We start from the raw sequence: 16550 nt of genomic DNA on the forward strand, positions 1-16550 counted from the left end.
AGGAGAGATGCTTTCAGGTCCCAGGCATGAGGAATTTTGTTTCTACCCAGAGCAGCATTTCTATTGCCCTCACCTGTCCACTGAACAATACTTACTGAGTCAACAACACTTACTTACTGATATTTACTGTGTTCTAGGTACAAGCAAAGGCCCTCGGGGTGCAGCAGCGATGAAAACAACCTCCTTGCATTTATATCCTAGAGAGAAAAGATAGCCAAAGACAACAGGTCCACAAATATAGGCACAAGATATTTTGGATGATAATAAGTGGTATGGAGCAAACAAAACAGGGAGATGAGATGGGCTGGGATCAGCAAGGCACTCTGATTCCCTGCCTTTTGACCTGAGATCTGAACAATAGGAGGGAACCAGCCACGAGAAGCCCTGGGGGCAGAGTGGGTGGTTCCCTGTAGCAATTTCAGAATCCGCTTCTGGAAGATGAGTAACTGAAGTGGGATTTTGTTTTCTTGCTTAAAAAATGAATATGGAGAGGGCTGGTTTCTCAGAAGTTCAACTCCGGTGGCATTGAAATGAAACATTGTACTGCTTGTTTCCTTACTGAGATATTTGCTTGTTAAAAAATACTTGTTTTGTTACACAAAACATTTTGTTACCCAGTCCAAGCTAACTCTGCTTGCTCTGACAGGCCAGTGACTCTGAGAGACAAGGTGTTGAGGCAAGAATGACTTTATTGGGAAAGCCAGATGACCGAGGAGATGGCAGATTAGTGTCTCAAAGTAACCATCTTTTTGGAGCCTGGATGCCAGGTTCTTTTTAATTAAATCTGGGAGAGAAAGAGAAAAAGAGAGAAGCATATGAGGAGCTAAAGTCAAAGGATAGAATGTAGAGGGAGAGACAGTGAAGGAGTAAAGTAGAAAGAATCTTCAGTTTTGCAAAACTGGAAGGGTCAGCCTTTGGAAGGAGTGTGTTAATCTTTTCTACTCACAGGTGGGCAGAGTCAGATTATCTCTCTGTGAGCTGAACAAAGGCTCTTTAGTTTACAGTCAGGCAGAGGGGCAGGGTCCTCTGAGGCAGGCTACTATGTATGATTATAATAACAAAAACAATCAAAAAGCAAGTCAAAGAAACAGTTTCCAGCATGGAGTCCGAATTGGCTTCTCTGCAACACTTCAGAGATGGCTCTTGTTTTAAGGGGCAGACTTTCTATCAATCATAAGTAGTTTAAATGATTTTCTAAAAAGGGTAAAATTATGACTCACACAGATGTAGACATGAACAGATGTTAAAAATTTTGCCTTAAGTCACTAATCAGGGAGGGAATTGGGCAGATGTTAAAACAGATTCGAAGGTGATATCAAAACAGCACAAATTTATATGGAGTAAAGGAATGTTGATAATCATGATGCTGTGATCACTCACCTAGAGCCAGACATCCTGGAATGTGAAGTCAAGTAGGCCTTAGGAAGCATCACTACAAACAAAGCTAGTGGAGGTGATGGAATTCCAGTTGAGCTATTTCAAATCCTGAAAGATGATGCTGTGAAAGTGCTACACTCAATATGCCAGCAAATTTGGAAAACTCAGCAGTGGCTGCAGGACTGGAAAAGGTCAGTTTCATTCCAATCCCAAAGAAAGGCAATGCCAAAGAATGCTCAAACTACCGCACAATTGCACTCAACTCACACGCTAGTAAAGTAATGCTCAAAATTCTCCAAGCCAAGCTTCAGCAATACGTGAACCATGAACTTCCAGATGTTCAAGCTGGTTTTAGAAAAGGCAGAGGAACCAGAGATCAAATTGCCAACATCCGCTGGATCATTGGAAAAGCAAGAGAGTTCCAGAAAAACATCTATTTCTGCTTTATTGACTATGCCAAAGCCTTTGTCTGTATGGATCACAATAAACTATGGAAAATTCCTAAAGAGATGGGAATACCAGACCACCTGACCAGCCTCTTGAGAAACCTGTATGCAGGTCAGGAAGCAGCAGTTAGAACTGGACATGGAACAACAGACTGGTTCCAAATAGGAAAAGGAGTACGTCAAGGCTATATATTGTCACTCTGCTTATTTAACTTCTATGCAGAGTACATCATGAGAAACGCTGGACTGGAAGAAGCACAAGCTGGAATCAAGATTGCCGGGAGAAATATCAATAACCTCAGATATGCAGATGACATCACCTTTATTGCAGAAAGTGAAGAAGAACTAAAGAGCCTCTTGATGAAGGTGAAAGAGGAAAGTGTAAAAGTTGGCTTAAAGCTCAACATTCAGAAAACTAAGATCATGGCATCCGGTCCCATCACTTCATGGGAAATATGATGGGGAAACAGTGGAAACAGTGGCTGATTTTAATTTTCTGGGCTTCAAAATCACTGCAGATGGTGACTGCAGCCTTGGAATTAAAAGATGCTTACTCCTTGGAAGGAAAGTTGTGACCAAACTAGACAGCATATGAAAAAGCAGAGACATTACTTTGCCAACAAAGGTCCGTCTAGTCAAGGCTATGGTTTTTCCAGTGGTCATGTATGGATGTGAGAGTTGGACTATAAAGAAAGATGAGTGCCGAAGAATTGATGCTTTTGAACTGTGGTGTTGGAGAAGACTCTTGAGAGTCCCTTGGACTGCAAGGAGATACAACCAGTCCATCCCAAAGGAGATCAGTCGTGGGTGTTCATTGGAAGGACTGATGCTGAAGCTAAAACTCGAATACTTTGGCCACCTGACGTGAAGAGCTGACTCATTTGAAAAGACCCTGATGCTGGGAAAGATTGAGGGCAGGAGGAGAAGGGGACGACAGAGGATGAGATGGTTGGATGGCATCGCTGATGCAATGGACATGAGTTTGGGTGGACTCTGGGAGTTGGTGATGGACAGGGAGGCCTGGTGTGCTGTGGTTCATGGGGTCGCAAAGAGTCGGACACGACTGAGTGACTGAACTGAACTGAAAGGAATGTTGAAATGAATGTGCAAATTCAGGCAAAACTGGCTTCTTCCCTGGTGGAGGCAGGAAGTCAATTGAAGGCCGGGACAGAATTTACATGTGTTAAATAACAAGTTCAATAGTGGAAATTTGAAGATCTGATTGTCTTTATTAAACTCTTTGTGAATTGGGCAGAATCCCAACTAGCAGTTGAAAGGAACTCCTTCAGGCTGCAGGAAAGGAAAGGTTTTCCAAGGCCGAGAGGAAACAGGGGAAAGAAGGAAGTTATTAGCCAAGAATGCATTGTTTTAGGCTAGGTTTCTCCTCACGGGGAGTAGGAGGGGCCTTTCAGTGGATTTCCTAGTGCTGCTCAGGATATTCCAGGTTAGCTGGTTATAGGTCACATTCTTGGAGAAGGTTGAAACTGATTGGTTAGGTCCTGGTGAGTCTTAGTGTTTAAGTGACTCCATCTTGGGCCTGTTATCTCTCTTTAAACACAGATCTGTAGACAACAGTTATTTTGCATTGCTATCAGTTATATATAATTTACAAAGCTGTAAGATAGCTCCTGTGGAAGCAAAAACAAATAATCTGGTGGAGTCTTCTGTAGAATTTGGACAATGCAGTTTTCCACCAGCCACATTCTTGAGTGCATGCGTGCATGTTCAGTTGCTCAGTCATGTCAACGCTGTGAACCCAGGGACTGTAGCCCACCAGACTTCTCTGTCCATGGGACTTCCCAGGCAAGAATACTGGGGTGGCTTGCCATTTCCTCCTCCAGCGGGTCTTCCTGATCCAGGGATCGAACCTGAGTCTCCTGCATTGGCAGGTAGATTCTTCACCACTGCATCACCTGGCAAGCCTGAAGCACATTCTTACCCCTACATAATCAATCTAAAACAAAATAACCTCTGCTTCCCCTCATGAATAGAAATAGTGCCTATGCTTGTGGTTTTTGGAGTGATGGGGATAATCATTTATTAAGTGCCTGCTATGAGTATTAATTGGCAATTGGTTCCATTCTTGAAACAGTCCCATGAAGTAGGTAGTAGTGTTCCCATTTTACAGATGAGAAAGTCAAGTTTCAAGGGTTAAAGACACAACTAGTAAGTGGCAGAGTTAGAATTCTAGTCTTTTTGTCTCTAAAGTATACATATCCACACACTCCCTGTGATAACTTGCTATAAGTAAAAACTGTAAAAATTCTGTGTATTTTTTTTTTCCTTGATCTTTAGGTCGCTGTCAACTAAGGTGGATCTTAGGAGTGGCCTCGAAGAATGTGCAATGGCATTGAACTTATTTCTAAGTAACAAATTTACAGATGCCTTAGAGTTGCTTCGACCATGGTAATTAATTTTCTTTTGTATAAAATATGTTTTTCATATGTTTTTGATGATTCTGTCTCTGATGTCATATTTTTCAGTTAATTTTTCTGCATTTCCATCTGAATATTTATAAGCCAGTTTTGTTGAGACTTCTTTTGATTGGTTTTAATATCCAGTTAACAAACCTATCTTGTCAACTTTAATCATTAGAGCATTTCTGATTCTTTCTCCTGTCTTTTTCTATACTTGTTCAAATAATGTCATCTTAGTTTTGTAGAGCTTCATTTGGGTTTCTTCAGTGAAATATTTTTATGGGTATTCCTCTGAACTTAAATATGGTTGAGAAAAGTTTCCTTTGAAATGGACATGGGACAGACTAAAATATGCTAATCTCGGAGGCTAAAAAGAAATTCAAGATAATGAAAATATTCTTGGGACTCCTGATTTATGTGATAAATCAGTTTCATTTCAATTAACAGTGCTCACGTGCAGGCTCAGTCGTGTCTGACTGTTTGTGACCCCGTGGACTGTAGCCCTTGAGGCTCTTCTGTCCAAGGGATTTCCTAGGCAAGAATACTGGACTGGGGTGCCATTTCCTCCTCCAGGGGATCTTCCCACCCCTGTGGATTTAACCCAAATCTCCTGCTTTAGCAGTCAGATTCTTTACCACTGAGCTACCTGGGAAGCCCCCTTTCACTGAATAGTACCTATGAATTCTGATGATGTGGCAGGAAAACCTATGCTTAGCCTTGTTCCTAGGCCTCACTGTAACCCTAGTGCCCATCTGTACAGTGTGACTAGAGCTTGACAGGAATCAGCTTACCTCATGCCTTCAAACACAGTCACTGACCTGGATGAAACTTAGACCTCCTATAATAATTTCAAGATGGTTACCTTGTGGGCACAGGAGTGGGGGCTCTTTCCTTTGGGGAGTCAGTAGGGTGGGGAGGGTGATGTGACTCTGGTCATTGACTTTGATTTTAGAAATTACAGTAAGTCCCCTACATACAGACAGATTCCATTCTGAGAGTATGTTCATAAGTCTAGTTTGTTCATAAGTCCAACAAAGTTAGCCTAGGTACCCAACTCACACAATTCTCTATATAATACTGTACTGTAATACATTTATACTTTTTTTTCTTCTTTTTTTTTTTAATTTATTTTTTATTTTACTTTACAATTCTGTATTGGTTTTGCCATACATTGACATGAATCCACCACGGGTGTACATGCGTTCTCAAACATGAACCCACAAATAATATATGAAAACCCCCCAAGATAAAACATTTTCAATTGTACACTACAGTACCTTGAAAAGTACAGTAGTACAGTACAACAGCTGGCATCCAGGGGCCGGCATCCAGTGAACAGGCAAGAAGAGTTACTGACTGGAGGAGGGAGAGGAGGTAGGCAATGGCAGAACTAAAGGCTCATCAGAAATAGGAGATGGAGGGCAAGCTGAAATTTTACTGATTCCTGACGTTGATAGAACGCACATTTGAATCTTTGAAAGTTAACTTAAAGGTTCGTACGTAGGGGACTTAAAGTAATGTGCCTACTGAGGCCGTGGTAATTCTGAGATTTAGATGAGCTGCAATCAGTTAGCATTTCAGAGGTTAGGAACAGACAACAAAATAGATGGTGAAGCCCCTGGCCTAAGGAAGTTGCCCAGTGCTGTCTCCAACCAACACACATTTTCTCCCTTGCCTGTTGCCACCCTTTCCCCTCTGTCTTCTTTAGTCCTTCAGATCTCTGTCTGTCCTTCAGATCATCTTCTGTCTCTCTCTCCATCTGTCTTCCTCTCTCCCTCCTTCTCTCTCTCTGCCAGTCATTCTCTCCTTATTTCCCCTCTCTTATTCTTCCTGCCTGTCTCCTGTGTTTTTTATTCAAAAAGTCTCCTTTTTTCTTCTTCCACTGACACGCAGCTGGTCATAATATGGAATGAAATAAACAACATGATCTTATATTTAGTCTAGTTTTATATCCTCTGATCTTTCTGGACGTTTCACTGTTAAACATGTTTTTTTTTTCCCCCACTCAAATACTTTTTTTTTTTCCTCTTGGAAGAGCTTTTGGTTTGAAATGTGAGAATTACACAGCATTTTAAATCAGCTATGCGTATGTGCTGCGTGCTAAGCCCCTTCAGTCGTGTCCGACTCTTTGGGACCCCATGGACTGTAGCTACCAGGCTCCTCTGTCCATGGAATTTCCCAGGCAAGAATACTGGAGTAGATTGCCGTTTCTTCCTCCAGGGGATCTTCCCAACCCGGGGATCGAACCAAGCCTTCTGTGGCTCCTGCGTTGCTTGTGGATTCTTTACCCTTGAACCACTGGGGAAGCCCCCTGTGAATCAACGATACTTTAGTACAGAATTTTTTTTTTAAAAGGTGACATTTAAAAACTACAATTACTGATTTACGTTGGGTTGCTCTTATTCCTTGCATATTGTTTGTTTGTTTTCTTTCTTGAATCAGCAGTGCCCTCACTGTTTGGGACTAATTGCAGATTCGGAAAGGATGTTTAGACTCTTTCTGGTGGGAAAGGAATAATATGGATTGTATTTGTTTTGCAGAGCAGCAGGCTGTTGTATATTGTATTTGAATTAAAAACAAAACCACACATTAATATTGTAAATCTTATAATTAACTAATGAACATAGCTTGAGAAGTTTTGAGGAAAGTGATAGTGAGGTTTTCACAGGCTGAGAGTCTGGGTTGTGCCATCCGTTCAGACTAAATGTTCTTAAGAATTGAAGCAGTTCTTACTGACAATATGAATCATCAAGAACTTTAATCAGGATTCCTAGATAATGAGGTGAGATTTGGTAAGAGGTCTACCGTGAATTTTTGTCCGGGCCCTTTGTGGCTGACCTGCCTGGTGGCCCAAATCTTGCTTTCTCATGGCCTCTGCCTGGGAGAAGGGAGGGGATGGTTTTAAACAAGCCTTATCTTTCATAATTTCTGTGTCACAAAATATATTTTCAATGGCTTTTATTTCACACTTCAGAGCTAAGGACTGCTTCTTGTACAACTGGGAAAAATTAGGATTGCTTAGAAGCATTTTCTAAGAAATGAATCGGCAGGCTGCCCCCTTGTGCTTAAACAGGGAAAAGCATACGTCACTTTCTGCTTCAACCTGGCAAGTTTCCTGCTTCCTGCCTTCACTTTCACTTTTCACGTTCATGCATTGGAGAAGGAAATGGCAACCCACTCCAGTGTTCTTGCCTGGAGAATCCCAGGGACGGCGGAGCCTGGTGGGCTGCCGTCTGTGGGGTCGCATAGAGTCGGACAAGACTGAAGTGACTTAGCAGCAGCAGCAGCAGCCTGGACTTGAACTGGAAGGTCCCCAGTGCTTGAGTGTTTTGGGGCATGCCTTTCGTAGTCCACATTATTTCAGTGGTTGTGGTGCAGGAGTAAAAGTCGTTACTGTGAAAGTCATGCCTTGGATGAACTAGAATTTCTTGTGGTTATTGTCAGATGAGACCTGAATGCTTTTCAGTTGAATTGAAATGCAGTCATTTCCGTGTTCTTCCCAGGGCTAAGGAGAGCATGTACCATGCCTTGGGCTACAGTACCATTGTGGTGTTGCAGGCTGTCATGACCTTCGAGCAACAGGACATCCAAAACGGCATTTCTGCCATGAAGGACGCCTTACAAACCTGCCAAAAGTATGAGCTGAGTAATTAAATCCTTGAGATATGCCTAAAAACCTTTCTGTCTGTGTGACAAAATGGATGTACTTTGCTTCACTGAGAGCTCTGTTGGAAGCTGGCCATGGTTATAGAAAAGGACTTAGAACATCAAAGCTTCCTGGCCTCCTGTACTTTTATGAGGGATTAAAAATATTTCCCCTAAGGAATTATCCTATGATGCTGGTGTGGCTGAGCACATGGCGTCTATACCATACTGTTTTCTTTTTTGTGTTTGAGCTACAGAAAAGTGCTGAGGATTTCAGTGGGTTTAGCAGCAAGCATCTCTTGGGGTCCCCCTGGTGGAGAGATTAGGTACTACATGTTGGCCTGGTACTCCGGGCCAACCAAGGAGAATTTTTTATGTGGGAAGTGCTGTAAATGCAGAAGCGGGTCTTTTATTTGCCTAAATGGCCATATTTGAACAGTTTTGCTTGGTGAAAATGACATGGAGTTTCACTTTTGTGTGTATATGAAGCCTCTAGCAGAAGCTGTTAATTAGCATTGGTGAATTTTAACACTGAAATTATGCCCTCTTGTAATTATGTTTCTAGCCCCTCAAATGAAGAGAGTTTCCAAACACTGCAGTCTAACCCCATTTTTAACCAGTGACAAAGTGACCCTTACCCACAAAAACACTGATTTGAGCCATAGAGATCAGGGAAGGGGCATGACGGAGTTAGTATTGACTGTTGGTTTGGTTTAATCACTAAGTCGTGTCCGACTCTTGAGACCCCATGGACTGTACCCTGGCCAGGCTCTTCTGTGCATGGGGTTCTCCAGGCAAGAATACTGGAGTGGGTTGCCATTTCCTTCTCCAGGGGATCTTCCTGACCCAGGGATTGAACCTGGGTCTCCTGCACTGCAGGCAGTTTACCAACTGAGGTACCAGGGAAGCTCCCGGTATTGACTGTTATATGTAGGTTTGTCCACACACAGAAACATGTTCAGTGAGCTTGGATTAAATGCCCACAGGGTACCAGTGCTGGGAACTGGGTGTGTAGGTTTCAAAATGGTGGTCTCTGCCCTGCAGACTTTAGGGTTTAGAGTTCTGTTTCTGGTGACCCTTTGGTGTGATTACAACTGAAATGGATGTGAAATGAAAATGAGCTTGATTTATTACTTGTTTCTTTCTGCTTCTCATCTCTTCTATGTATTCTGTGCAGATACAGGAAGAAATGCACAGTTGTAGAGTCTTTCTCAAGTCTTCTTTCACGAGGATCTTTGGAACAGCTGACTGAAGGTAAGGAGCATTTAAAAGATTGGGTATTTTCCTTTCTTTGAAAAATTAAAGCATGGTTCTGCTCATAAAATTCAACATTTAAGTAAAAAATATAAGTAAATGGAATATCTTTTCCTCTTCCCATCATTACTCACCCTCCAGAAGTAACCACTGTTAGCAGTTGGTTTTCATGCCTTGCACACTCTTCTCTGTACATATACAAATATATGCAGAACATATACATAGGATTTTTATAGTAATTCATTATTCCTCATTTTTTTTGCAAGTAGAGAAGCACGTGATACATGTGCTACAATGTGATTTTTGGCATTGACTTTTTCCAGGTCAACTCATATACATTGTTCTTCATTCTGCTTAATAGCCATGTAGCATTCATTAGGACAAATACCATAAATTAGTTTTTCTGTGTCGAAGGACAGTGATATTGGTTTTTTTTGCTGTTAAAAATAATGCTGTCCTAAAATTCTTGTACCTATAACTTCATGCATTTTTGCTAGTATTTCATAGGATAGATTGCTAAAAGTGGAGTTACTGGGACTGAGGGTTTGAAAATAGAAAACATTTATAGATATCACCAGTTTTTCTCTGAAGAATTAGGTCAGTTTATAGTCTTCTCATCCATGTGTGAGAGTTTCTAAAAGGCTATTCATTTTTTTCTCAAGGCCAGTAATTTTGATACCTTTAAAATAATGATGATGTTTTACAGTATAGAAAATGTTTGGTTTGTAAACATTTAGGACTACTAGAATTCAGGAATAGGACTATTAGAATCCAACATATCTTCAGCATGTTGATCGGATGGCTGGGAGAAGCTGGCTCCTTCTGCTGTTTCCTTGACGTTCCCACAGAGATTAGGGCAGAGGTTCCATGATGAGTCCTGTTAGATTAGCATTATGCTCTAGTCAGAATAGTTTATAAGAAAGGAGCATCGCAATACTCCTGTAACAGAGAAGATGTCCTTCAAATGTGGCCAGTGTCTAACAAAGCCTCTGTCATCTGAGGAGCACATGTTCCTTGCTATCGTTGTCAGAGTAGTTCTCTGGAGGAGGTAACACGAAATTGTCAAAGTAGCTGTGGCCAGTTAAGGCAAGAGCCATTCTGGATAATGCTGTCCATCATTCCTAGTGGTCGTCTGTGCTAGACACATTTTTTAGTGTGTTTCATTGTAAAGTTTTCTTTGCTTTGTTAGAAGATTATTATCAACTTGCTATGGACTTTGGAAAACTTGGGCTCATTGTGTGTGTGTGTGTGTGTGTGTGTGTGTGTGTGTGTGTGCGCGCGCACATGTGCGTGCGCGCGTCGCTCAGTCATCTCTAACTCTTTGTGACCCCATGGACTGTAGCCTGCCAGGCTCCTCTGTCCTTGGCATTCTCCAGGCAAGAATACTGGAGTTAGTTGCCATTTCCTCCTGCAGGGCATCTTCCTGACCCAGGGATCGAACCCATGTCTCCTGCGTCTTCTGCACTAGCAGGCAGATTCTTTACTGCTGAGCCACCGGGGAGGCCCATCCTGGGTAACCTCCTTCTTATAGACTAGAAACTGAGGATCAGGGAGATTAGACAAATGGTCCAAGGTTACCAGCGTAGCAGAGCGGTGTTCAAACCTGACCTGCCTTTCCCTAAGCCAATTAATTAATTATTAATTTTTTAGTTGTTTCCTCTGTTTCCCACAACTTCCTCTGTTCCGCAAGAAACAGGCATGAAATGTCTTCACGTGTGGGTGAAGGAAATGCTGAATTATTTCTGTGTTAGACGTCATAAAAATAGATGATACTGTGTTCTTATCTCTTTATTCTGTCTCTAGGCATGGCATATTTAGAAGTATTAAAAAGTGAACAGTAATAAGATACCACTACACAGTGTCCAGGAGATGGTGAGGGACAGGGAGACCTGGCATGCTGCAGTCTGTGGGGTCGTAAAGAGTCAGACACAACTGAGTGACTCAACAACAGCAACACAGCGTCCAAAATCCAGAACACAGAGACCAACAAATATTGGTGAGGATGTGGAGGGACAGGAACACTCATTCGTGGCTGGGCAGAGTACAAAGTAGTACAGCCACTTTGGAAGATAGTATGACAGTTTTCTTATAAAACTAACAGCTGAAAACTTGTGTTGCCACGAAAATCTGCAAAGAAATATTTATGGCAGCTTTATTCAGAATTGCCAAAACTTGACCTTCACTAGGTGAATGGATGAAGTATGGTACATCCAGACAGTGAAATATTATTCAGTGCTACAAAGAAATGAACTATCAAGCCATGAAAAGATTCGGGGGAACCTTAAGTGCATATTCCTAAGTGAAAGACACCCATCTGAAAAAGGCTACCTACTATATGATCCTAAGTATATAAGATTCTCGGAAAGGCTGGACTGTGGAGACAGGAAAAAGATCAGTTGTTGCCAGGAGATGGGGCGGAGGAATGATTAGGTGAACACAGAGTTTTTTAGGGCAGTGACATCATAATGATTAAAGACATGTCATGATACATTTGTCCAGACCCATAGAATGTACACCACCAAGGGTGGGCCCTAATGAGAACTGTGGCAGAATTATGATATGTTAGTGGAGGTTCACCAGTTGTAACAAACGTGCCACCTTGGAGAGCATGTTCATCAAAGGTGAGTTTGTGCATGTTGGGGGGAGCCAGGGAGCAAGGTATATATGGGAAATCTCTCTACTGTCCCCTCAATTTTCCTGTGAACTTAAAACTGCTCAAAGAAATAAGATCCTAATTTTAAAATTATGAAAATACATCAGCCTGTGACTTTAACTATTCTGAAATAAGGTTTATTTAGACTTCTATGTCTGAGAGCATGCTTAGCTAACACTTCCCTGCATAATGAAGATATTTCCTTCAGTGAACTAAGGAATTTATAATTAAGAGATGTTCTGGTAGGTACCTACTTGTAAATGCCAAATGTCTAATTTTGAGAGCTAAGAGCTGCCCAATATAAATCAATCTGAGTGAAGAGATAAGACTTTTATAAATTAAGTTGCATTTATTCCTAATGATTTTGGCTGTTGCTGCAATCCAAACAGACTTTGTGTTCAAGGGAGCATGTCAAAACATTGTAGATTTAGTGTGCAATTTGTTTTCCCTATAGGTAATTTCCATTTCTATCCTTGAGTGGCTCGTTGTTTGTAGGAGTAAGGATATTTAATTAAACTTTTTGTGGATTGAAGATGAGGCACACCCATTCTTCTCATGGCTGGCATATTAAATGGCTTTCAAATTGTCTTTAAAAACACGTTTGTATACAGTTCTTAGGATGTAAAAGGGATTTAATTCAAAGATTCATTATACATAGAAAATACAGTTCAAACTTTCTTGCCTTCTATCTCTGCCTTCATGTTATGTCCTTTATGCTTCTCTTTGATTTGTCCATCTTTAGCTTAACTCTGATCCATCCTCCCCTCTGCTCAGATCTCTGCAAGGGCTCACCATTGATGCCAAAATCTTGGCTCCCTGTTCACCAATGCCAAATAGAAATACAGAGTTCGGAGGAAAAAAAAGAAAGAGTAGCTTTATTCTTGCCAGTCAAAGGGGAAACATAGTAGGCTAGTGCCTTAAGAACCGTGCCCCATTTCCTCAGAAATAAGGAGAGGTTTTATATCCTAAGTAAGTCTTGCTTTTTTTTTTTTTTCCTTTTGCAAAATTTCAAAATGGCCACAGCTGGCATCAGGTAACTCAGTAACTGGGGTTGGTCTTTTCAGAAGTTATCAGGCTGTGACCTCCTTTCTGAAAGGAAGAATGCTGTAAGGGTGGGTAGTGGGGGAAGAATGCCAGGTGCAGAGTATAATTCATAATACATATGGAGTCAGAGGGTAATTAGCTTTATTTAGCTTTGTAAAAGGACCAGTCTAGCCACAAGTGTTTGTTAGTAGTAGCAGCTAGACAGTAACCAAGATTGCTTAACTCATTCAGGCCTGTTTAGGTTTTTCCCCAGCCTGTTCATTGTTTCCTTGTTTTCCTCGTTTATCAGGAAAGTCTCATTTTTATTTAAGAAAGGTCTCATTTCTGTTTTTGCTGCAATACCATTGCCTACTGAATGAAGCCCAGACGCGGATATTCAAGGTCATCCATCATTTAGCCTGACTTCCTTTCCAAAGTCATCCATCATTTAGCCTGGACTTCCTTTCCAAGGTCATCCATCATTTAGCCTGACTTCCTTTCCAGGCTCATAGCCCACGCCTCCCTGTGCACACCCTGTGCTTCTGCCGGAGGCGCGCCATTGGCTGGGCCGCGCCATCGGCCACGCCACGCAGGGCTCTGCGCTCTGCCTCTCTGCCGAGCTGGTTCTCGCCCAGCAGCAACTTCACCACCTCCTCAACACATGCCCCAAGCCAAGCCATCTGGATTGCTGAGCAGGCTTCCAAAGGGAATAATTACTGAAAGTTCCTACTTTGTTACAAGTTTCCCTGGGAAGAGGATGTTCAAATGACTGTGTAAAAGTTACCTGTTTTTCTCCCACTGAACCCACTGAGAAAATCCAGGGGGCACCCTTTAAAGTGAGGCGTTCTGAAGGATGGAGACACTGGCTGTTAATGCTGCCAGAATGTGCCCTGACCGCAGCTCCTCAAATTTGGCCCGTCGTGGGTTTGGCTCCCCCTTATACGTGCTGTTGGAAAATCTTCGTTGCATTGTTGCTTCTTTCTTAATCAACCTTTGGAACATGAGCATGGCAGGAAGGTGAACCAGTTTGTGAGAACAAAGCGTGTGTGTGTGTGTGTGTGTGTGTGTGTGTGTTGAGGGGAGGTGTCCTGTGTGTGTGAGTGAAAGAAATAAAGCACTAGGTCTTATCATCAGTACTCTTGTCTGGAAAATCCCACGGACAGAGGAGCCCGGTAGGCTGCAGTCCATGGGGTCGCACAGAGTTGGACACGACTGAGCGACTTCACTTTCACTTTTCACTTTCATGCATTGGAGAAGGCAATGGCAACCCACTCCAGTGTTCTTGCCTGGAGAATCCCAGGGACGGGGGAGCCTGGTGGGCTGCCGTCTGTGGGGTCGCACAGAGTCGGACACGACTGAAAGCGACTTAGCAGCAGCAGCAGCAGCACATCACTTAAAAATGTGCAACTTTTTGAAGTTTTGTCAAAAAGCATGACATAGGCCAAGGGGAATAATCTTAGTGGAAGTAGCTGATGCATACTGAGGGCTTACTCTGCACAGTGACCCTGCAGGCAGCACTTGAATTCTTCAGCTTTGAAATAAAGATGTCAAAAAAAACAAGAAATAGAGACGTCATTAGCTGGACTTGAAGAATGAGAAGCCCAGCAGAGGGAGGAAGGGTAGCTTGCTCAAGGTTCTGTAACTAGTATGTGGCAGGGCCTTTGCTACAATCCAGGCTGTTAATTACCCCAGTGCCAAAGCTCATTTACTGAAGTAACACACTAGTTTGTATCCTATGGATAAAACAGTAAATTGATGATTTTATTTATACAAAAAAAAAAAAAGGCAAAGAGTCTTCCCTCCCCAGTCTCTACAGTTATCATGGACTATTTAGGAAGATAGGCCACACGTCTATGTGTCCAGGGGATACAGACATAACTTTATGTAGCCCTCTTGTGAGTGCCTTGTTCCTGCGCTAGATACCTCAGTGATCCAAGCAGCCTCAAACTGAGACTTCTGTGGCGGCCCAGTGGTTAAGACTCCATGCTTCCAATGCGGCGGGTGTGGGTACGATCCTTGGTCGACAAACTAAGACCCTATGTGCAGCACAGCTGAAAACAGACACACATACCCACGTGCATACATGCACAAAGCAAATAGCTCCAAACTGTGCTAGTGCTAAATTTTTTACATCAAGTCTTCCCTGAATGAAGACTCATGAGTTGGACATGCAGGACAGTTCTTTTTCCTAGAATCCTCGGAAGTTACTGCTTTCTCTTCAAGTCGATAGTGTGCCTAACCATTGTCGTGACCATCATGCCTTCATAATAGTTTTGATGTTAGAATTAGTATATTCAAGTTAGTTTTTCAATCCATCCCAGTGGTAGACTTGAAGTTTCCCATTAAGTTAAAAAAACGAGTGGTTTTCTTTTTTCCCAAAAAGTGTTTTTCTATTTTGGTTTCCTCCTGTGAGCTGAGTTTGGATCTCTGACACCAAGGGCCTGACTCTTGGCAGTTATATGTGAACCGAGCCAAAGATGACTTCCCCAAAGCATTTCACACATTCTGGAAAAATCTTGCTGAGGCCTTGAGAACTGAGGTCATCATTCCACTTCTATGCAATCATGAAACAACCTAGGTTTTTATGTCTCCTCTGGGCTCATTCATCTATCTGTCTTTTCTGAATGTCTCAGAGCAATTACTGTGGGCATGGGATTTTCCTTAATATACGTTTATTTGTTTTTAATAGAGGAAATGCATGCTGAAATCTGTTATGCCGAGTGCCTCCTACAGAAAGCAGCCCTCACGTTTGTGCAGGTAACGGACATTTGGCTTAGCATCAGTGTCACCCGGGAAGCCTGCTAAGTATGACAAAGAAAAAAATGTGACTCATTCTGTGTCAGTACTTCAGTTCTTTCAACTTAGAGTTATAATGAAAGCTATTTGTTATTGCTCGTAAACTTTGGCTGAAAGAAGATTCTGGGGGATCTTTTTTTCCTACTCAAATGCACCTAAAAGATGCTGTTTTGAAATTCAGTCTGTTGGGAACCACTGCCTTTTAAAGAAGCTGTTTTGCACCTACCACACCTAATTTCAGGATGCTTCTCTGTATGAGAATTGTGAGGTTATGCCTCTGTGAGCTTGCTAATGGTGGAGGGCTGCACACAGGGGTGACTGGCTTCAGCATCTTTGGCTGTTCCCTTCTTGTGCCAGATGCTTCAGCAAAGCTCAGTTATGCATGTAGACCTCAGATTTTATTTCCCTGCTATTTGTATTCTCATCCCCTTTTATTTCTTCTTTTGGAAGAGCAGTTGAAAGAAGTTACTAAACAAAACAATGACTTTTTCTCAGGGGCATTTAAATTTCACCTCTAGGATTTCTTATCACCAGTACCTGGCCTGTCATTGTAATATCTAATTCTTCTAAAAAAAAAATACAAATTTTAACAGGTGGCCACACAGGTGTCAGTGATGGATACAGTGGGGTAGAAGTGGGGTGCAGATGGTAAGGGGGCAGAAATTCAACTGTAAGATGGAGAAAGTCTTCCTCGATTTCAATGCTTTACATCGAACTGCGAGTGTTTTTCTCTTTTTCTGGAGGTTGCCTGACCTGATAGGTTGATGTCTGGTTAAGGAAAATAAAATCAATCTGATCTATGACCCTGTTTCCTAAAACTCTACGTATTATGACGCCTGAAGCAGTCTCACTGCCTTAGTATACATAAGGCTAGTCACAGAGGCCCCCAGTTTTTTTTTTTTTTAATGCATTTTGCAAATGGGAATTTGATAGTAAAAT

The 16550-nt window shown here is 42.1% G+C and overlaps 1 protein-coding gene across 1 annotated transcript in view; it reads left to right on the forward strand.

The window, feature by feature from the left end:
* The window catches only part of LOC120863678 (tetratricopeptide repeat protein 39B-like), a 150146-nt gene that overhangs the window by 88694 nt on the left and 44902 nt on the right, over window positions 1-16550 (forward strand). Inside the window, 4 exon segments of the mRNA XM_040240133.1 lie at window positions 4119-4229; window positions 7744-7875; window positions 9063-9139; window positions 15505-15572. Coding sequence (XP_040096067.1) covers window positions 4119-4229; window positions 7744-7875; window positions 9063-9139; window positions 15505-15572 — 388 coding nt within the window.

The sequence above is a fragment of the Oryx dammah genome, unplaced genomic scaffold (genome assembly GCF_014754425.2).
Source record: "Oryx dammah isolate SB20612 unplaced genomic scaffold, SCBI_Odam_1.1 HiC_scaffold_1, whole genome shotgun sequence".
Classification (NCBI taxonomy): domain Eukaryota; kingdom Metazoa; phylum Chordata; class Mammalia; order Artiodactyla; family Bovidae; genus Oryx; species Oryx dammah.